Source organism: Mastigoproctus giganteus, chromosome 8, assembly GCF_048544385.1.
Source record: "Mastigoproctus giganteus isolate SK-2022 chromosome 8, ASM4854438v1, whole genome shotgun sequence".
Taxonomy (NCBI): domain Eukaryota; kingdom Metazoa; phylum Arthropoda; class Arachnida; order Uropygi; family Thelyphonidae; genus Mastigoproctus; species Mastigoproctus giganteus.
Genome location: NC_143582.1, coordinates 134085397 through 134103623, shown reverse-complemented (window position 1 = coordinate 134103623; position 18227 = coordinate 134085397). Strand labels below are relative to the sequence as shown.

General features: G+C 35.4%; 1 protein-coding gene across 1 annotated transcript in view; it reads left to right on the top strand.

The window, feature by feature from the left end:
* LOC150081831 (protein CASP-like) overlaps window positions 1–18227 on the top strand; it is a 448000-nt gene that overhangs the window by 279218 nt on the left and 150555 nt on the right. The window contains exon 5 of the mRNA XM_090380333.1: window positions 2678–2726. Coding sequence (XP_090236459.1) covers window positions 2678–2726 — 49 coding nt within the window. The remainder of the gene's footprint in view (window positions 1–2677; window positions 2727–18227) is intronic.

Genomic DNA, 18227 nt, shown 5'->3' with positions numbered 1-18227 from the left:
TGTAAATATTATGTATTGTACTGTAAAAAAAATCGCCACGAGTGCACTAAGTATTACACCGCAAATAAGCAGCACTTCTTCATGAAAGGAAGCAGTGTACGCCATGAAATTTCATAGTTACTCAAGCCGCGTTGTTTGTATTCACATGTGGTAATATACAGTACAACAAAATACATTGGTGTTCTTGTACCCTTCTGTTTTGTATATTCCTCCGACCCTATATGGTCGTCCTAGTGTATAAAATAGAAAAATGATCTCACTTATATTTATACTTGTATTTATATTTTTCACTTATTTGCTAAATCAATCATATTTCGCATATCGAAATGATATTCAAACCCGTGATAACTAAATACGGTGCTGTTCCTTGTATTCTCTCTACAATGTGAACTCCTCTGACCATGTGGTCGTCCCGGAGTATAAACAGAAAATTAATTTAAATTTATTATTTACTATATGGATTAGAAAAACAATTTATTCTCGATCATAATGACCTGGCATTATCATTGAGAAGACTGCATACTACATTTAAGTTTATAAAATGTATTATATGAAAAAGTCATGGTGACTTAGAGAATTCTCTGTGATAATAACACACTGAAATCTCCTATGTTCTTAGTACATAAGGGGAGTGGAGACGAGAAAAAAAAATTATTTTGAAAACTTTACATATGACTGTTTTGTATTGGACAGCTTCATTCTAATTACTTGATCAGTATTGAGATATATAATATTTATTTAAAATAACAGTATGGCGCTTAAAACGACCAACTTTGAAGATCAAAGCCATCATAACGCACCTTTTAAACAGGGTTGGAGTTCTATTAGTGATGGCTCTAGCTTGAATGGGCGAAGAGCGAGAAGGACGTAAAATGATAGCGAATAATGATAAATAACGAGTCATTAGAAGTTACAACAGACTGTCTGCGATCTGTGGGAAAGTATAATAATCATTTAACAGAGTAGAGAAACTAAGGCACTTTAAAATAAGAGTGATCCATATACCTCTGCTATTATATGGCACCTTACTGCTTGATGATGTTTTAAAGCATCAAACCACGATGCTAAGGTCAAAGGCAGAACGAGGAGTGCGAAAAGCTTCCAGACTAGTGAAAGGCAGAGTTGAGTTTAATATAAAAAAATAAACTTAATGTCACTATTAATCTCTGTGATATTGGAACAACACGGCCACCTGATATGTCTCATGTGACGTGAGGAGTGGAGACAGCGTGCCCTTCAGGTCAATAAAAAACGTTGCGTGACTACGTTGTTCGAATTACCCCAGGGTAATTGATGACGGGAAGGTTCTTATGAAGTGAGAATTCTATTCCCAGTTGAGAATGTTCCAGAAATTAACGTGAACCTTCCTCCTAGAACACCCATCGTAATTCACAACCATCTTGACAACGGAGGTCACACCTTTCTTAGCGAAGTCTTTATCTTAAACGGAGTCGGCACAATTTCTCCGCATACAAGAAATCAAAAATGCACCACAATAAGGATGTAGAGCTCCAGTTGCTGAAAGGCGTTTTCTGTATACACAATTCTGAAACCTAAATTTAAAGAAAGTTTCTCTTGGGTGCTACGCCAATGAGAAAAGAGTAAGGAAAAAAGTCAACATTTTTTCTGCAGTTTCTCATTGGCAGAAGAATAACATTTTCATTTGAGATTGTTGTTTAGGAAATGAAGTTAAGTAAATGTATTTTTCATATGCTAAGAATCATATGAATATTTTAACGTATTAAAAAAAAATAGCAAACAGAAATATAGACGAAGTTAAGAATAAGTTTGGAAATTCTGGGTATGCCAAAAAGATATCTTATGCCTGTTAGATGTACCCTTGTTGTTCCAAGAACGACATCTTCATCACACTGGAACAAGAACACAGCGAAAGATTGAATAGGTAACAAAAACTTCGAAAAAGAGGAGGGGTGGGCTGCTGTTTTCCAGTTTACCGAGAAATTATTTGCACAGTTTAAATTTCCAAGTCAGTATTATGTCCGTATTTATTAATATTATATTTACGTGGTGTTATTTATGATATTAAAATGAACTGTTCAAAGCATTTTCCATAATTTGTATTTTTTTTTTCGATAAAGCTGACATATGCAGCACTTTTTAGCTGTTTTTCTAATACTGGTTTGCTGCAGGCTAACAGAGAAGGAATGGCCCATTTCTCGAAATATATTGGATTCGTAATAAATATATGTATAGTATTGTTATTGTGTAATTTTCACTATACTTTAGAGAATTAATTTGTAATAATTTATGAATTAGGAGCTAAGATTTCGCTGACGCGTGGATGTTAAACGCGCAGTATATTTGAATAAATAAATCCATATTTCATCGACCATTCGAATTTTTTACTTCTAAGCATTGCATTGTACTCCTTGCTTAATGAAATAAGACAAAACCTAGTATTAGTTTTGTCTTATTTCGCATAGCACTGCGATTAATTGGGAATAGGTAAAACGAATTGAACTCGTTCCCTTAATTATGACTCTGCAGTAATCAATTTCCTTTCTAAAACCGTTTTCAACTGACATGCAATAGGAAAACTTTCTTAATGTTCTAAAAATTTTAGTTCTTTCAATAATTTTTACTTAATTGCTTTCTTAAGACTCTCCCTTAACTGCTACAATTTTCTTCTAATCCTTTTTTTGTGTGTCTATTTCAGATCAGGCACAATGGACGGCATCATGAACGAGTTGGAACAAGCCAACCAGGTGAGTACAAAACAGTAATGTCTCAGAAACTTTCCCGAACACCGCTCTCTCTCTTCGGTGCCGTCTCTGCGCGTGCGTCCCAGGCTTGGCAATTACCTTGGCGCTGTTTAGCCAGGAACAGTGACAAATGTTCCCGCTCATCTGCATGCGTGATATGAGATCGTTTGTAGGTCCCCTAACTAGCTGGTGATCGGTCATGTGTGTCTGGTTTCTGGAGGTGCTTCTTAGTACTTAAAGGTTCTCGGCTCGCGTCCCAACTCCTGATGATGGTCCGTAATCGTTCATCGTACGTCGGAACGGCAGGGTTTGTAATTTTTCTCTTTGAATCGTACATACAGAAGCGCTAAGAAACTGCAAATTCAAGTATACAATAATTTAAATTTTATGTTATCCAATATTTGTAGCTCTCCTTTTAAGCAAAACACAACTATTGGTCTTCTTCTTCTTCTTCTCGCTAACGCTGATCCCGAAATAGCGTGAGCGAAATAATTTTATGATTTTCGCTTAAACTGTTTGTGTTTGCTGTCCATCGTCCACGCCAACCGCCGTAGATCAAACCGTAAAGGTAGGCAGCATTCCACATTACCAATGTGCTCACGCAGCTGTCATGACAACATGACCATCTCACTTCACATTGCTATGCAGCGAGTTTCAGACATGTTAATGTCGTGAGCTTTGTGTGTATCGTTAAAAAAAAAAAACTGCCAATAAAAGAAAATAATAATAAAGTAAATAAATGTATACACATGGAAACAACAAAATTGCCACCTTTTTGATTTTTTTAATCTCAAACGTTTGTTTAGATGGGCTCCATATTTCACGATAGAGATTTAGAAGTGTAAAAGATATAATATATTTGGAATTTTATAACAAATTTCATTGTATACGGTGCATTCACTCTCGTCTTTTTTTTTTTTAAAAAGATATATATATATATAGAGGGAGCTATTCTCAGTATGATGCATGCATCGGATGTTGAATATTCCATTCACTTTGCAACAAGTTAAGCTTTTTCTCTGGGCGACTCGTAACTGACAGACAAAAGAATGTTGTTGCTAGGGGAGAACGAGAGGATGACGGGCCATCCTTCTTGATATCAACAGCCACATACTGAGGGGTAATGTCCTTAGTTTTCTAGATTTGTATGATTAAAAAATGTGGAAGGTTGGGAGAGGAGGACTAACCAACGATGCTTGAGATACTCTTCCTTCAACATCTCTTCACTTATCACAAACTAAAAATCTCTGTTCGAAATAGACTCACAACTAATGACGGTACGAGACAGGAAGTTATTTATTACGCAGTTCTTTATATGAATGAAAGCAGGAACGAATTCCTTGACTGAGGTGGGGGGGGGGACCTCTTTAAATTCCTGTTCATAAATTTCAGTGTAGCGCAACAGGTACATATACAATGATAAGACTTTGCCAGCGGTTATTAGAGAATAAACAGAAATAGTAAGAATATATTTTGTAAAGTACCTAGTAAAAACTCTTAAGGTAACTTATCTGGATTAGAATTAGGCGTTATTATGTTAAGTTACCTTGTTATTTGAAATTATTTCGACTTTAGTGACGGTGTTGAAGGTAACGAAAAGACAGTTAAGCCTTACCGTCTTTTCGCTCAGACTGAATCTTATACGTAGACTCCTTGGTGTTAGATTTGGACTCCTTGGTGGGTTAGAATAAGTTGATTGCCAGAATGACTCTTTTTAAAACGTATTTGATCTTTTATTTATTTCACTGTTAATATTGTCATTCGGTAGATGATATGGCATTAGGTTGTGACATGCTGGACTGTATATTTTGTAATTATGAATAACTTTCATAAAAACACGTGCGGGATTGTACCATCTGCAAGAATATCTCTAATGTCGTGCAATGATCCAAGTAGATGGGGGTCATTTTACACATATAGATGATTACAATGGGTTGAAATTAAAAGTTGAGTGTACGCATCTTAATGAATTTACTTGTTTTTTTTTTTTTTTTCTGTTTCCAGTTATTATCCAGGCATGTGAATGTGGTGTGTTAAAGGAAACTAAATATGTAGTGATATTTTTGGATTAATGCTTCATTATATGAATCAAGTGAATATGTCATGTACGTCGATTTTATGATCAACCTCCTTCATAAGGGAACCATTTATACAATTGCACATTCGGTTAAACTTAAACTTCTTAATAAAATTAAATATGAAGGACCTAATTGCTACTTTGTGGTAACTGGGAGATTCTATATCACAAATTCGTTGCTAAATCACAAATCAGATTACGCTGAAAGAGTAAGTTTCTTATATGAATGGGACAGCACCGCACGGAGTCAGTATTAAACAAGGAAGCAATTGCTACTCAGAAACATCCTTACACGAAAGTCCTATTTCCTCCACTTCATATCAAATTAGGATTAAGCAGTTTGTAAAGGCTTCAAACAAAGATACACAATCTTTGCAATCAGTTTCCAACTTAATCTGATGAAAAACTTGAAGTCATTTTCGTTATGCCATAGATTAGAAAGTTAACTTCAGACTGGTAATTTGAAGTGAAAATTGTCATATTTGAGGGGAGGGGGAAGCGTTGATTGATTTTAGAAATGTTCACAACTTCTTAAAGAACAAGAGAGAGATGCCAGTTATGTCATCTCATTATGTGAATAATTATACAAATTTGTATTTATCCGCTTAAGTAGCATTCAGGCAGTTTCCTTCCACACAATTCCTTATATATTATTCAAAAAATTTCAATTATTTACAAATGCAAATTTCAGTTTAATATAAACATTGTCGTTATCAAGTTTTTTTTTTTTTTTTTTTTTAGTTGAAGCTTTTCATCCCTCGAAGTAGGCAGACCGAGCATAAAATACACAATTCATAGAAAATATATTGATATTGTAGTAGAGGGTTTTAGGAGCATCAGCGACTAAGCCACATTGGTCCGTATATACTGTCTGCAAATTGCGTGTGTTCTGTGGTCGATTTTCTGTTTGCTGGACGAAAAACCCCGAGTTTCCGGGGGGGGGGGCATGCTCTCTCGCCTGAGATCGATTAACTCAGTCACTTTGTGCAAAAGGCCCATAATCGATGAGACTCGAACTCAGCTCTTTTCTACCCGGTGTGGGGAGGACGGCGATTCTACCAACTGTGCTACCCACGAGGGCTATACTGAAATCTCATGGCCTCGGCACAAAATTATAAACACCCCACTCTTGTATTTACTTGACTCAGAATGCATTTTATAGGCTACGTTATTTTATTTAAACCAACGAGTCCCAACTCGGTGCCGCGAAGTTAGGAAAACTTCGCGGCATTACAGATGAATGATTATATACTATTTTTGCTACGACTGGTGCACTTGTATTCACCATGATGGGTGAATCTCGCAGGATTCATCCATTACGGCAGTAAATTTCATGGAGCTGCACAATATTCCCCCACCTGTGTAATACATACCTGGTTAATTCAGCATCCACATTATATTCATGAATATTCCGATTGACAATGGGAAGGGAAGTATTATTCCCTAATTAGTAATGTGGAAAGAGTGCCAAGATATAAAAGATTCAGCGTATAGCAGAAGAATGCATGATGTTGAAAATAGTTCCTTATGACTGAACGTCTAATCGTTAAATTCCTTGTCCACGAGAGAGAGAGAGAGAGAGAGAGAGAGAGAGAGAGAGAGAGAGAGAGAGAGAGACAAGCAGCTGAAATTCATAGTATGTAAAGGTGTAACAGGCGATTACTATGCGAAATGCATGAAAAGTGTGGTTAAGAGCAACAGCAGCTCACACTGCAGGAGACTGAGCTTCAGGAAGCATTTCTGGTGGCCATGTGCCCATTATTCTTCACATATATCTGAAAATACAAACCTGCTGTCCAGATGAGTGCTAAAGAACTGAATGGTAAACAGAAGGTTTACCATTCTGTAAATTACCATTTGGAAATGGTAATTAGTTTACCATTGGAAACTAAAATACAAAAAAAACCAATCAACTGGATCTGGGCCCACAGGAATATATGTCTGCGTATGGTGCACCCGAGAGAGCTGTTGTAATAGAAAAGGGATACCCTAAAATTCTGCAAAAGGGTCTTCTCGTAACCTTTTGACAAAACTTGAAAAAGTGGTTTCACTCTACACCACTTGGTAGGGTCCAATACGTGACAATTTTCCTTGTGTATAATCATATTGGACATCGCTTCCTCTATTCACCATATTTTTTTTTTTTTTTTTTTGATTCGGTATAGCCTGTGATATGCTATTAATCTCCGAAAATAAGAATATCCTGTGTTTGTTCATTGTTTGAGCACTAAGGCAGCTTGGTCTTGGCTTCACAAGTCCAATACTGGAACTCGAAAACCAATGAATACATCGTTGAAAAATGTATATTTGAAATATTTCAAAGTATCCTATCTGTATTTTTTTTTATATTCTGGAATTTTGTCTCAAAATAAAAATTTGCTTATGATCACCACTTTCTGAAAGCGTCACAGAGATTTGTCTGTTTTGAAGATGGGTTATTTTCTGGACAGATTTCACGCTGAAAAATTTAGTGCGACTTCTAACAAAATTTTTAAATGTGAAAAGGAATAAATTTTCATTTCAAGACCTAAACTAGATGTCTCCAATAAAGCTAGATTTGCTTCTTATGTTTTTCTTTCGCTCCCTCTAGTTTTCTCTAATCTCTTTCACTTAGAATAGTAGAAGAGGGGACCTCTCTAGATGATCCCACATCTGGAGTTGTCTCATCAGAATTCCTCTGAAAGTTGACTTTATCCAAAATAAAGTCAGGTTAATCATTGTTCCTTCCTTCTTTCACTCACTCCACTTTCGATCAAGCATACATACAGTTTCTACTTCATAACTAACCATTCACAATTTAACTCGGACTTGCTGAAATAAGCTTCATTCATTTCTGTTTTGATCCTCTGCAACAAATTTTCTCCTTTGTTTCCCAAAATTTATAATTTGAAGTTCAAAAGCAACGCTAATAAGTTTCTGTTGACCCAGCTGTCGGCACTCGAGGTTTCAACAACCTTTCATGTTCGATACTGTCATAAAAAAGGTATTAAATCATTTCCTGCCATTATCTGATTTTTTTTGTTAAAATCATTTTGAATCTTCTTCAGCAGACCAGAAAATTGTTGAATAATTACATTGTCATTTGGTTCTAATCTTTCTTAAGAAATGTTCTTCTGTATTAGGGGTTATGGTAACTTTTTTTTACGCGATGTTAGATGAGCCATAGAGATGTACAGTTTATAAAAGCTGTATTAAGAAAATTCGTTTCCATAACATAATTTCTTACGTGAATTTGGGTGATATAATCAGAATACAATGAATATATTAACTAATGAAGTCATCCGTTTTACATTATTAGCTAATTTTGAGATTTATGACCAAAATTAGCTACAAATCTGTAACGAATTATATAAGATACTGTTATTTATTTCCATTTGTTCCCTTAAATTATTATGCGTTTCGAAATCATCGAAATCATTGAAATCATTGAAAATAGTTTTCGAAATCATTGAATGTTCCAGTGGCTATAACATCGGGAAATAATTTATTGTATTTAAAATTTTTACGTCGTTGTGTTTAATTGGAACAAAATTCGATTGTATGCAGCACACAGTTTGTTCGGAAAATATTTATCCAAGTTCTTTCTGCAAATAGACTGCCTTCGAAAAGGTAACTTACAACGGGTACTCACCACTGGGGGTCCAACATTCAGAACGCACATTTGCAGACGCATCACAGCCTGATCTGTTTTGTGTAATCTACTCAATCATACTAATTGCGCACTCATTTTTGCTAACATATAAAAAGTAACGCTGACTGTTATACTCATCGTGCAAACCTCCGCAGATCTGTTATGCTGCTGCAATATGTTCTGATTATATGGAACTATTAGATGATCCATCTACACTACCTCAAAGTCTAATTAGCCACAATAGCTTATTAACTTTATCTTTTTTTTCTCATTCAATTGCATGTCTGCTCATTTCAATTGACGGTTTTCTTAGCCTGAAACTCTTATCACATTTTATTACAAAATTTCTGTCACAAGTAAATAAGCTGCAATAAACTTATTTAGGTCATTCCAAGCTCAGATAATTGTTGATTAAAGTTGTCCACAGGACATTAAAAGCCACAGTGTTGTCATCAATCCACTGACCATATTCCAGAACAGGTGGAGCGCATTTTGTTAATAATATTGATATCGTTAGCGATGACATCTCATTTTCAATTAAACCTGACAGCAGAACGCAGTTTGCTTTATCACAGTTGTAATTAACGGAAACTCTAGTACGGCGTAAATGCAATAGCATATTATCTTGTTATTATTATTATTATTGTTATTGTTATTATTAACAGCTACAAAACAGCAAACAACGTGCCTGAGGGTGCAGCTACAAAGAATTATTACATAGCTTCAAAAAGCTTGGAGTATACATTTCCCAAAGTAAAGAAAAAAGTATATGTACAGATAAAATAAACTAAATAAATAAAAGGACTCATCCGTCCTATTTAAGTGAACAGGCAGAGCACTGGTATTTCTTCACACACAATCAGAGTCTTAGAACTTAAAAGAAGAGTCTATTTTAAGTCAGGTACCGGATGAGGTTAGCAATTTCAGTTGCCTCTTGAAGTGTCCGGGGGTACCAAATATCTCAATATTTGCTTTGTTCATTGATCTTGCAGTCCTGTTGTAGAAGTTGTAGTATCCATAATTTGTTCTCGCATAGGATGGTTTCAGTAGTGGATGGTTTCTTAGCGCTCTTGTCGGAGCGTTGAAATTTATTTGTGAGACGAGATGAGGGCAATTCAGAGTACCATTTATTAGTTGGTTAAGTAGGAGTAAATCGGCTTTATCTCTTCTTTTTTCCAGCGTTTCGAGTCCAAAGAATACACACCACTCTTGGTAGGATTTCTCATAGTATTCAAGGCCACTTTTAAAGCAAACGTACTGGATTGCTCTCTTTTGAATATTTTCAATTTCTAATTTTTGGTACGCAACATGTGGGGACCAGACCTGTGAGGCAAATTCTAGGGCTGGCCTAACATAGATTTTGTAAAGAAAGATGAAAAGTGCCAACTGATTGAAGTCTCGGTTAATTCTTTTCAGGAAACCTAGTTTTTTGCTAGCTGCCTTTACAATGTTAGAGACATGGACATCAAAGGAAAATGATTCTTTAATAAAGATACCTAAATTTTTGGCTGTACTAACTTTTTTGATTGCCTTGTTGTTGATACAATAAGAAAAATTAAGTTTGTTTTTCTTGTGTGCATTAGCAAAGCTCATCAGCTCACACTTGTTTTCATTGACTGCCATTTTGTTCTCCTTCAGCCACTGAATAACTCGTTGAAGAGCTTCGTTTAGGATGATGCAGTCATTGGTACTGCGAATTACTTTATAGATTTTTATGTCGTCTGCAAATACGTTGATCTTGATTTGGTAGGCTCCAAGGGTGCTTGGCAGGTCGTTGATGTAGATAAGAAATAATAGCGGGCCTAAGGATGAACCCTGTGGGACACCAATTTCAGGACTGAAAGGATATGAGGTTTGACCTTTAAATGTCACGGACATTTCTCTACCTTCCAAGTAGTTTTCAATCCAGTTTAGTGCTTGTCCTCTGAGACCATAGTGATGCAGTTTGTTGATTAGTCTCTGATGGACTACCTTGTCGAAGGCTTTGCTTAAGTCAAGGAAGATGGAGTCGACTTGTTTTCCTTCGTCAAGCGCCTGGGATATGTTCGAAACAAACGAGATCATATCTGTGCAGGTGGAACGACCCTTGATAAATCCGTGAGAGTAATCTGACAAATTAAGTTTCATAAAGTTAAATAGCTGCTTCATTACAATGGATTCAATTATCTTTGAGAGTGTATTCAATTGACAAACTGGTCTGTAATTGTTGGGTGAGGATGGGTCTCCTTTTTTGTAAAGAGGGGTAACAATGGCCTTTTTCAGTTGAACTGGATAGATTCCACTCAGTTGCCATGGGGCTTGATATTTACAAAGTGTTCTGCGTTCGCATTCATATGCTTGCCCTCAGCCACCGAGCCAAATGGTTGAAATCATCTTTTTCTCTGGTGAGGCATCAGTCCTTATCAAAATAGTTGCAAGGGTCGGTGGACCATTGAACCTAAAAACCTATTAATTGGTGTGGGAAGGATCTTTTGTCTTATTTACAATCTGAAAGCAAACAGTTTCTTTTTAACCCCCCCCCCCCCAAGAGACTGAAACGAAAGTGTCTATTATCTGGCAGGCTTTATCGGAAAATCTAGGTTTAACCAGTATCATCATCATTGCCTCGGTATTGCACTACAATGATCGGCATCCTTTTTTTTTTTTTTTTAATGGAAAATGGGCTTGCGATCGCCTTATCTTATGTCCTCCTGTCTCTGTTGCGAACCAGACCAAATTTATAGTTAGTCAGTTGCCATGGGGCTTGATATTTACAAAGTGTTCTGCGTTCGCATTCATATGCTTGCCCTCAGCCACCGAGCCAAATGGTTGAAATCATCTTTTTCTCTGGTGAGGCATCAGTCCTTATCAAAATAGTTGCAAGGGTCGGTGGACCATTGCAACTAATTTGATATTGCAAGTTCTTTCTTTAAAAGACTTTTTTTGTTGTTTACGCAGATGAAAGTTGCTAATGTTCCGGTTTTATTGAGCATTAAAAATAAAATAGCTTTGAAATATGAAAAATAGGTGGATTTTTTCCCCATCCCCCTCTCTCGTATTTTTGTAGCCTGCCTGCCTGGTTTAAACCGGTGTTTCTCAACTTTTTTTTTTAAATTATCGTCCCCTAAAGGGCTTTTTTGGACATTTTTTTCCCTAATCGTCCCCCATGAAAATTTAAACAAGAAAATACTTTGTTTACTCGTTCTATTCAGGCTCAGGGATACTCTTTATAGCTAAGAAGCCTGATGCTTCTTAGCCAAAAGTTCAATGTTCGGTATGATTTTAGCAAATCTTATATTTGCATTCTTCGTTACATTTTAATTCAATGAATCCTTCTTGAATTTCTTTACTAGCAGACCTGGAATCACATCCAATTGGATCTAACATCCATGGCTTCCCTTCAAAAGAAAATAAATCTGAAAATTATATTTCATTTCACCTTTTAAACAACACAAATGATCTGAATAATTCTTGAGATCATTCTCGGTGATAGATTCGTTGATTTCAGCTAACTCTTGAATACCATGAAATTTTTTTCTCATTAAATTTCTTTTAAATGTGTAATTAATTTCCCTTGAAGTTGAAGTGATACTTCATTAAGTTTTCGAAAAATTCAAGCCATATTGTTGTTTTTGTGTTTGTTGATCTCCTTTGCTAAATCTGTCTTCTTCGTTTTCTAAAAAACTAATTATCGTATCAAAAAGGTTTACAAACAGTATCTTGTTAGACAGTTTCCTTTAGAAAACCATCTGACTTCTTATGTAAAAGAAGCCTCACATACTGTTCTTTATTATCAATACAAAATTTTCTGAAAAAAGTGATCATATTTGCTATTTGACTTTATTTTATTGATGGTTTTAATAACTATACTGAAAGATTAATAAAGAACTGGACTAATATTTTTTGCAACCAGATGCTGTCGGTGCACAATGTAGTGTATTTCAAGAACTTCGGGACATACTTCCTTTAGGTGGGCTATGTTTTTCAACCTTTATGTCTTCCAACCATGGCGGTAGCACTATCAGTGGCACAGGATACTAAATTTTTCAATGGTACTTGTGTTTCATCAAACTTATTTTTTTATAGCAGCAAAAATAGATACTCCAGTACAGTCAGTTTCTATAGATTTTACAAACATCTCTCCTTGCAATTTACAATCATCGTCGAAATAACGAACGTATGCGATTAGAAGGGCCTTATTGTCAGTAACTGTGGATTCATCAATCTGAATAGAAAATTTTCTCGTTTTTAGTTTGTCAATTAGCTGCTCTTCCATGTTAAATGACATCTCTTCAGTTCAGCTTCGAATTGAATCGTTGCTCAATGGCAAGCAATGCTTTTAAAATACTGGAAGGATTTTGATGCATCACTGTTGAAATTAGTCTCTAATGCGAGTTGTATAACAGCCTCAGCAACTGTATGAACACTACCAGTTTTTGCATGATTTCTGCAATTTTATAAGATACAATCTTTCCACCATTTGTTTGTGTGTTCTTAAATAAGGAAGTAACGGGTTACCTTGTTTAAAATTCTGTTTTAAAATTTTAAAATATTCGATACGTTTACCAACTTTATCAGGATGTTTCCTTTTTAAGTGGTCTAAAAGTCTTGATGGTTTCATAGCCTCGTTTGAAAAAGAACTATTACACACAAGATGCATAGGTTACCTTGAGCCGAATGGGCTTTCAATAAAACCATAAGCTAGATATTCATCCAGATACCGTCGACACTTTCTTTTCAGCATTTTACCACATGATCGATGATGGGTTGAATAACTGGAAAGAATTAATAATAAAATATAAACTATTTTTGTTTAACTCTCATAGCCCATCACTCTCCAAAGCACTGTAGATCAAAAATAAACAACTTTAGCATTAACGGAGGCATATAATACAAGAAAGCAAGCTTATATAGCATCAGCAAAAAAAAAAAAAAACCTTCCCATTTTACCCATCCATCCATCCACTCCAAATGTTTATTTAGTTCTGCCTTGAACTTATTTAAGTTGTTGACCTCCACTACAACAGATAGAAGTTTGTTCCAACTATCAACCACCCGCTGGCTAAAGGCAAATTTCTGCACATCTGTTCTACGATTGTTTCCTCAATTTGAATTTATGTACCCTCAGGTGAGTAATCTGAGCAAGAGGAAGAATCTCATCAGCACTGAGCCTGCTCAAACCATTCAAGGCCTTATATATCTCAATTAGATCACCCTGCAGGTGCCTCCTCCGGACGCTGCAATTTCTAAAATGAGGCCTCCAGACATGTATGCAGTACTCAAGGTATGGCCTGACCATTGCCTTATACAAGGGAAAAATCACCTCCTTATCCCTGCTAGCAAAATTCCTGTGTATCATTGACAAGACACCATGAACTACTCTTGCAGCCTGTCTGCACTGCTCAGAAAACTTCATATCTGACTGCACAATTACCCCATTTCATTCTCCACTACCCTGAGTGTACTACTTCCCATTTGGTATTTTACTCTGGGGTTACTGCTACTTATATGCAGTACTTTACATTTGTTAATGTTAAACTTCAGTTGCCACCTCTCAGCCCATCTGCTCAATTTTTCTAGATCCTCTTTCAGTAGCACACTGCCATTACTGTCATTAACAACCCTGCCAACCATCGTATCATCTGCAATCATTTTCTGTATTTATCAAAGCATTGATAAATACAGAAAACAAAAATGGACCCAACACCAAATCCTGGGGACTCCACTAATAACATCAGTCCAAGATCAGTATCCACTGATTACCGATCTCTGTCTTCTTCCACTCAACCATCCTTTTATTCCATTGTAGCAACTTGCCCTTAATGCCATACTGCTCCAATTTATACAGTTGTCTTCCATGTGCAACAGTATTAAGTGTGCAACTTCCACAAAGAAACAATAAATCAATACTAATTGTCTCTTGGAAATTAGAAACAATAGACAGAAACATTTCCTCATCACATCCGTGCCTCATATATTGACCACTGAAACAAAAGAATAAATAAATAAACTACGCCCACCAAGCTGTCGGAAAGACATAAACGCCAAGGATTGCTGAGACATTACCTCTGAAAGCACTTAGCCAAATTTAATGCCTATGAAAAGCAAAGGTGGTTGAATTAAATCACTCCCACTATCTTCCTTTTATCAAAATTTCTCACTCACTCCTAATATAATATACCTACATGTTAAAAATCAGTTGTCTCAGGGGAAAAGAAAACCCAATGAGAGAGAAATTAAATATTAAGGAATAAGATGTCGTCGGGTAAGGTTGAACTTTGGAGGGCCACAAACCACCATTGTAATACCCATGATTTTTACGCCCCCTTGAGAACCTCTGGTTTAAACTAACAGCAACTTGACATCATACAACACGAATTGTCTCGCTATTAAACAAATCGCATCGCCGGAAGTTTAATCTGTTGAGGGACCAGTAAATTCCGAACAGGCTGTCATAGCAGCGTTGTGGTCATCTCTTAAATGAATGGCAAGTTAACCTTTCGACAATACAATTGTTTAAAAGAAACACAAGTAGCATGGAAATTCTAGTAACATGATGTTGTGAGCATTAAGACTATTTTATGTGCAGTTTTAAATCCTGCTATCCACAAAAACACGGAAGGATACTGAGTGGAATCATCCCTCCCACATTAAATAAAAATATCAAAGGAATTAGCTCTTATAATTTTGTTCTGAAATTAAATGGATTTAAATATAACTGTTAGCCTTTCTCCTCAATGTACAAGAATAAGAAACTTAAAATAGTTTTAAATTACGAGAGTTCTTCCTTGAAAATGTCTTAGAATTTACGTTAAGTCTTTTTGCGTTTTAACACTTCTCTTCAAAAATAAAAGTATTATTCTAGTCTTTTCCCCTTCCCCTCTGTCAACTGTCGTTGTACAAACAGTATATTTTAACAGAGTCAGGGAGAGCGAGCAGTAAACAAAAGAATTCGGCAATCCCCGAACCATTGTCAGTTTCCCATTCCATTAGGTTTTCATTTTTTCAAATTCAGACTTTCTGGGTAAAGTTGATTTGCAATATTTTCACTATAAATATTTCAAATCAACATTTCTGGGTCTTTTAAATTTATTACGCTTTCATCTTGCTGGCTCATTCTGCTATCTAGTGTTTGAGTTTGTATTTAATATCACCAATTGGCTTATTCTATTGTTCTGGTGTCTTCACATACGACAAGTGTCCATTAATCATCCACAGTTGATGCGTAATCCTGCAGAACTGTATTGTCATCAGTTCGTTGCTTTCCTCAAGTTCACGACATCTAACCTTGCGAAACCAGTGATCAATTAGTATGCAATAAATCGCATCAAAAATGTTCAACAAATTTGTGCGTAATTTTACAACTCGGCCTTCCTACATTTGTGTTAACCATTTTCTATCTGATGGGCGAAAAGCAACTAATCATTACTAACTCTGATCTTTCCGTACTGATAATCAGATTTCCATATTAAGAGACAGTATAATCTCGGTTGCTATTATGAAGGAAGCAGCTTTAAACTTTGATAATCTGGAAATAAAGATTTGTAGGAAGTTTTGAAATCGAACAACGTCAGAAAATATAGTTCTCTATTAAATTATACGTGTAGTTCTCATTCATCACGTTCTCTCTTCAGCTTCATCAATGTTTTATAAAATATTTCTTAATAGCATTTGCATTCTTCGTGAAAAATAATTTATTAATGTTTATAGGTTTCTTAAGCTGTGTGAAGTAATTTTCCTACTTTGCATTTCTATATGAATCTTTGTTGTGTGAGGATGTCTTCATACATTAACGCTGTTGAATTTTCCGGCCCTTATACTTGAACTTAATTTAAGAAAATCAGGAAAATCAATCTCGGTTGCTATTATGAAGGAAGCAGCTTTAAACTTTGATAATCTGGAAATAAAGATTTGTAGGAAGTTTTGAAATCGAACAACGTCAGAAAATATAGTTCTCTATTAAATTATACGTGTAGTTCTCATTCATCACGTTCTCTCTTCAGCTTCATCAATGTTTTATAAAATATTTCTTTTTCTTAATAGCATTTGCATTCTTCGTGAAAAATAATTTATTAATGTTTATAGGTTTCTTAAGCTGTGTGAAGTAATTTTCCTACTTTGCATTTCTATATGAATCTTTGTTGTGTGAGGATGTCTTCATACATTAACGCTGTTGAATTTTCCGGCCCTTATACTTGAACTTAATTTAAGAAAATCAGGAAAATCAATACTCCAGATTTTTGTTTGCTTATTTTTGCCCGGTTATGATAAGTATTGTATTTCTTGTTGTAAAATAAATATGAAACAGAGGGGATTCTTCATGTTTAACTTTTTATCCAGCAGTCTCTCCTTACAGAATGAGAGTATGAGATAATTTCCTCACTCTCAGCATACATAGTAATGCAAAAATAAAATTAAACAAAAACAACAACACAACCCTAGACGGAGAAAGACAAACTATATTTTTCTAAAGTGACAGGATTTTCCTTCACGGAAACATTTTATTCGTACAGCGAACATATTATCAGGTTGCTAGATATTTCTAGGATTGTTTCCCTTTACTTTTCCATTTAGAGTACATTTTGAAATATTAAATTGTCTTGCTAGTATTGCGAACAGTAATTCTGCAGACTTTATACCATGGATGTCTTCTATCTCATGCTTAAGTGATCCGTCTTTTCCATGTGCGAAAAAATGGCAAAGCTGTTCTAGGAGACTTATTGTCTTCTTGTACTTTATAGTTTATTTAAAAGAACATTTATAAAATTTCATTGCATAGCATATCTGCGTACCTCAGAAATACGAACTGCTTTTGTTCATGGCCGTTTTTTCATTACAAAGTTTTAAACATAGTTTGGCGTCTATTGACACCTCATTTCAACTAACGTCGAAATTACACATAAGCCATCGAATAGTAATGGTGTACCAACTTAGAGGCCCATTTTATTGAATGTTGGTAGGCACTGCAGCTGCAGAACTGCAGCTCCCACAGGTTTTTAAATCTAAATATACAGTTACTGGAGTTAATATGAAATTTTGTGAAGAACAATGCAACGCAATGAATATTTTTGTTAACAGGTCCCGCATACAGTATATTCATCCTCTATTTCCAATTATCAAAAAAAAAATAAATAAATAAAATAAAAATAGTTCCTTTATTTAATACAAGTATTAAAGAGAGCCCAGGCCATCCAAGCCCAACCATAGCCTAAGGCTTCTGGTTCATGGGAAAAAACTATTTCCAATGATCATTTCAATAATAAATGAATAAAAACACTAAATCGTTTTCAACTTTGAAGTTTAACTGTAGGCGGAACTATGCGCTAGACAGTTCCACATTTTGCTCCCAGTGGTTGAGTCAATGCCTGGTCTGTGGATTCCCATTGGCAACTTACTAATACGCATTTTTTAGAGGACAAAACGAGTTAAAGGACCTGCGGCATGAGCAGTGCCTATTTGATCGTTTACCGTGAAGGATATGTCTACATGTCTTATAACCAAGGCAATTTAATGTAACTTTAAGAAGCAGCACACCACCATACATCAGAGTCACGAGCCACCACTGGTTTTTGACATATAAGAGATATTTTGTCGCATAATAGCTATCAATTCTTTGTTCAAACATGAGGCTTATACATTTGTTATTTCTTTAGAAAAACATTCATTCATTTATTAAGACTAACCTGAATGGTGTAACATAAAATCCTTATATAAAACGTGTTGATCTCAGATTTTGTATATTCTGTTTTCAATCTTCCTGTATAAGAAATGTCTTCGAGCAAAGTTACTTATTGGATAAAAGAACAATCCCTAACTA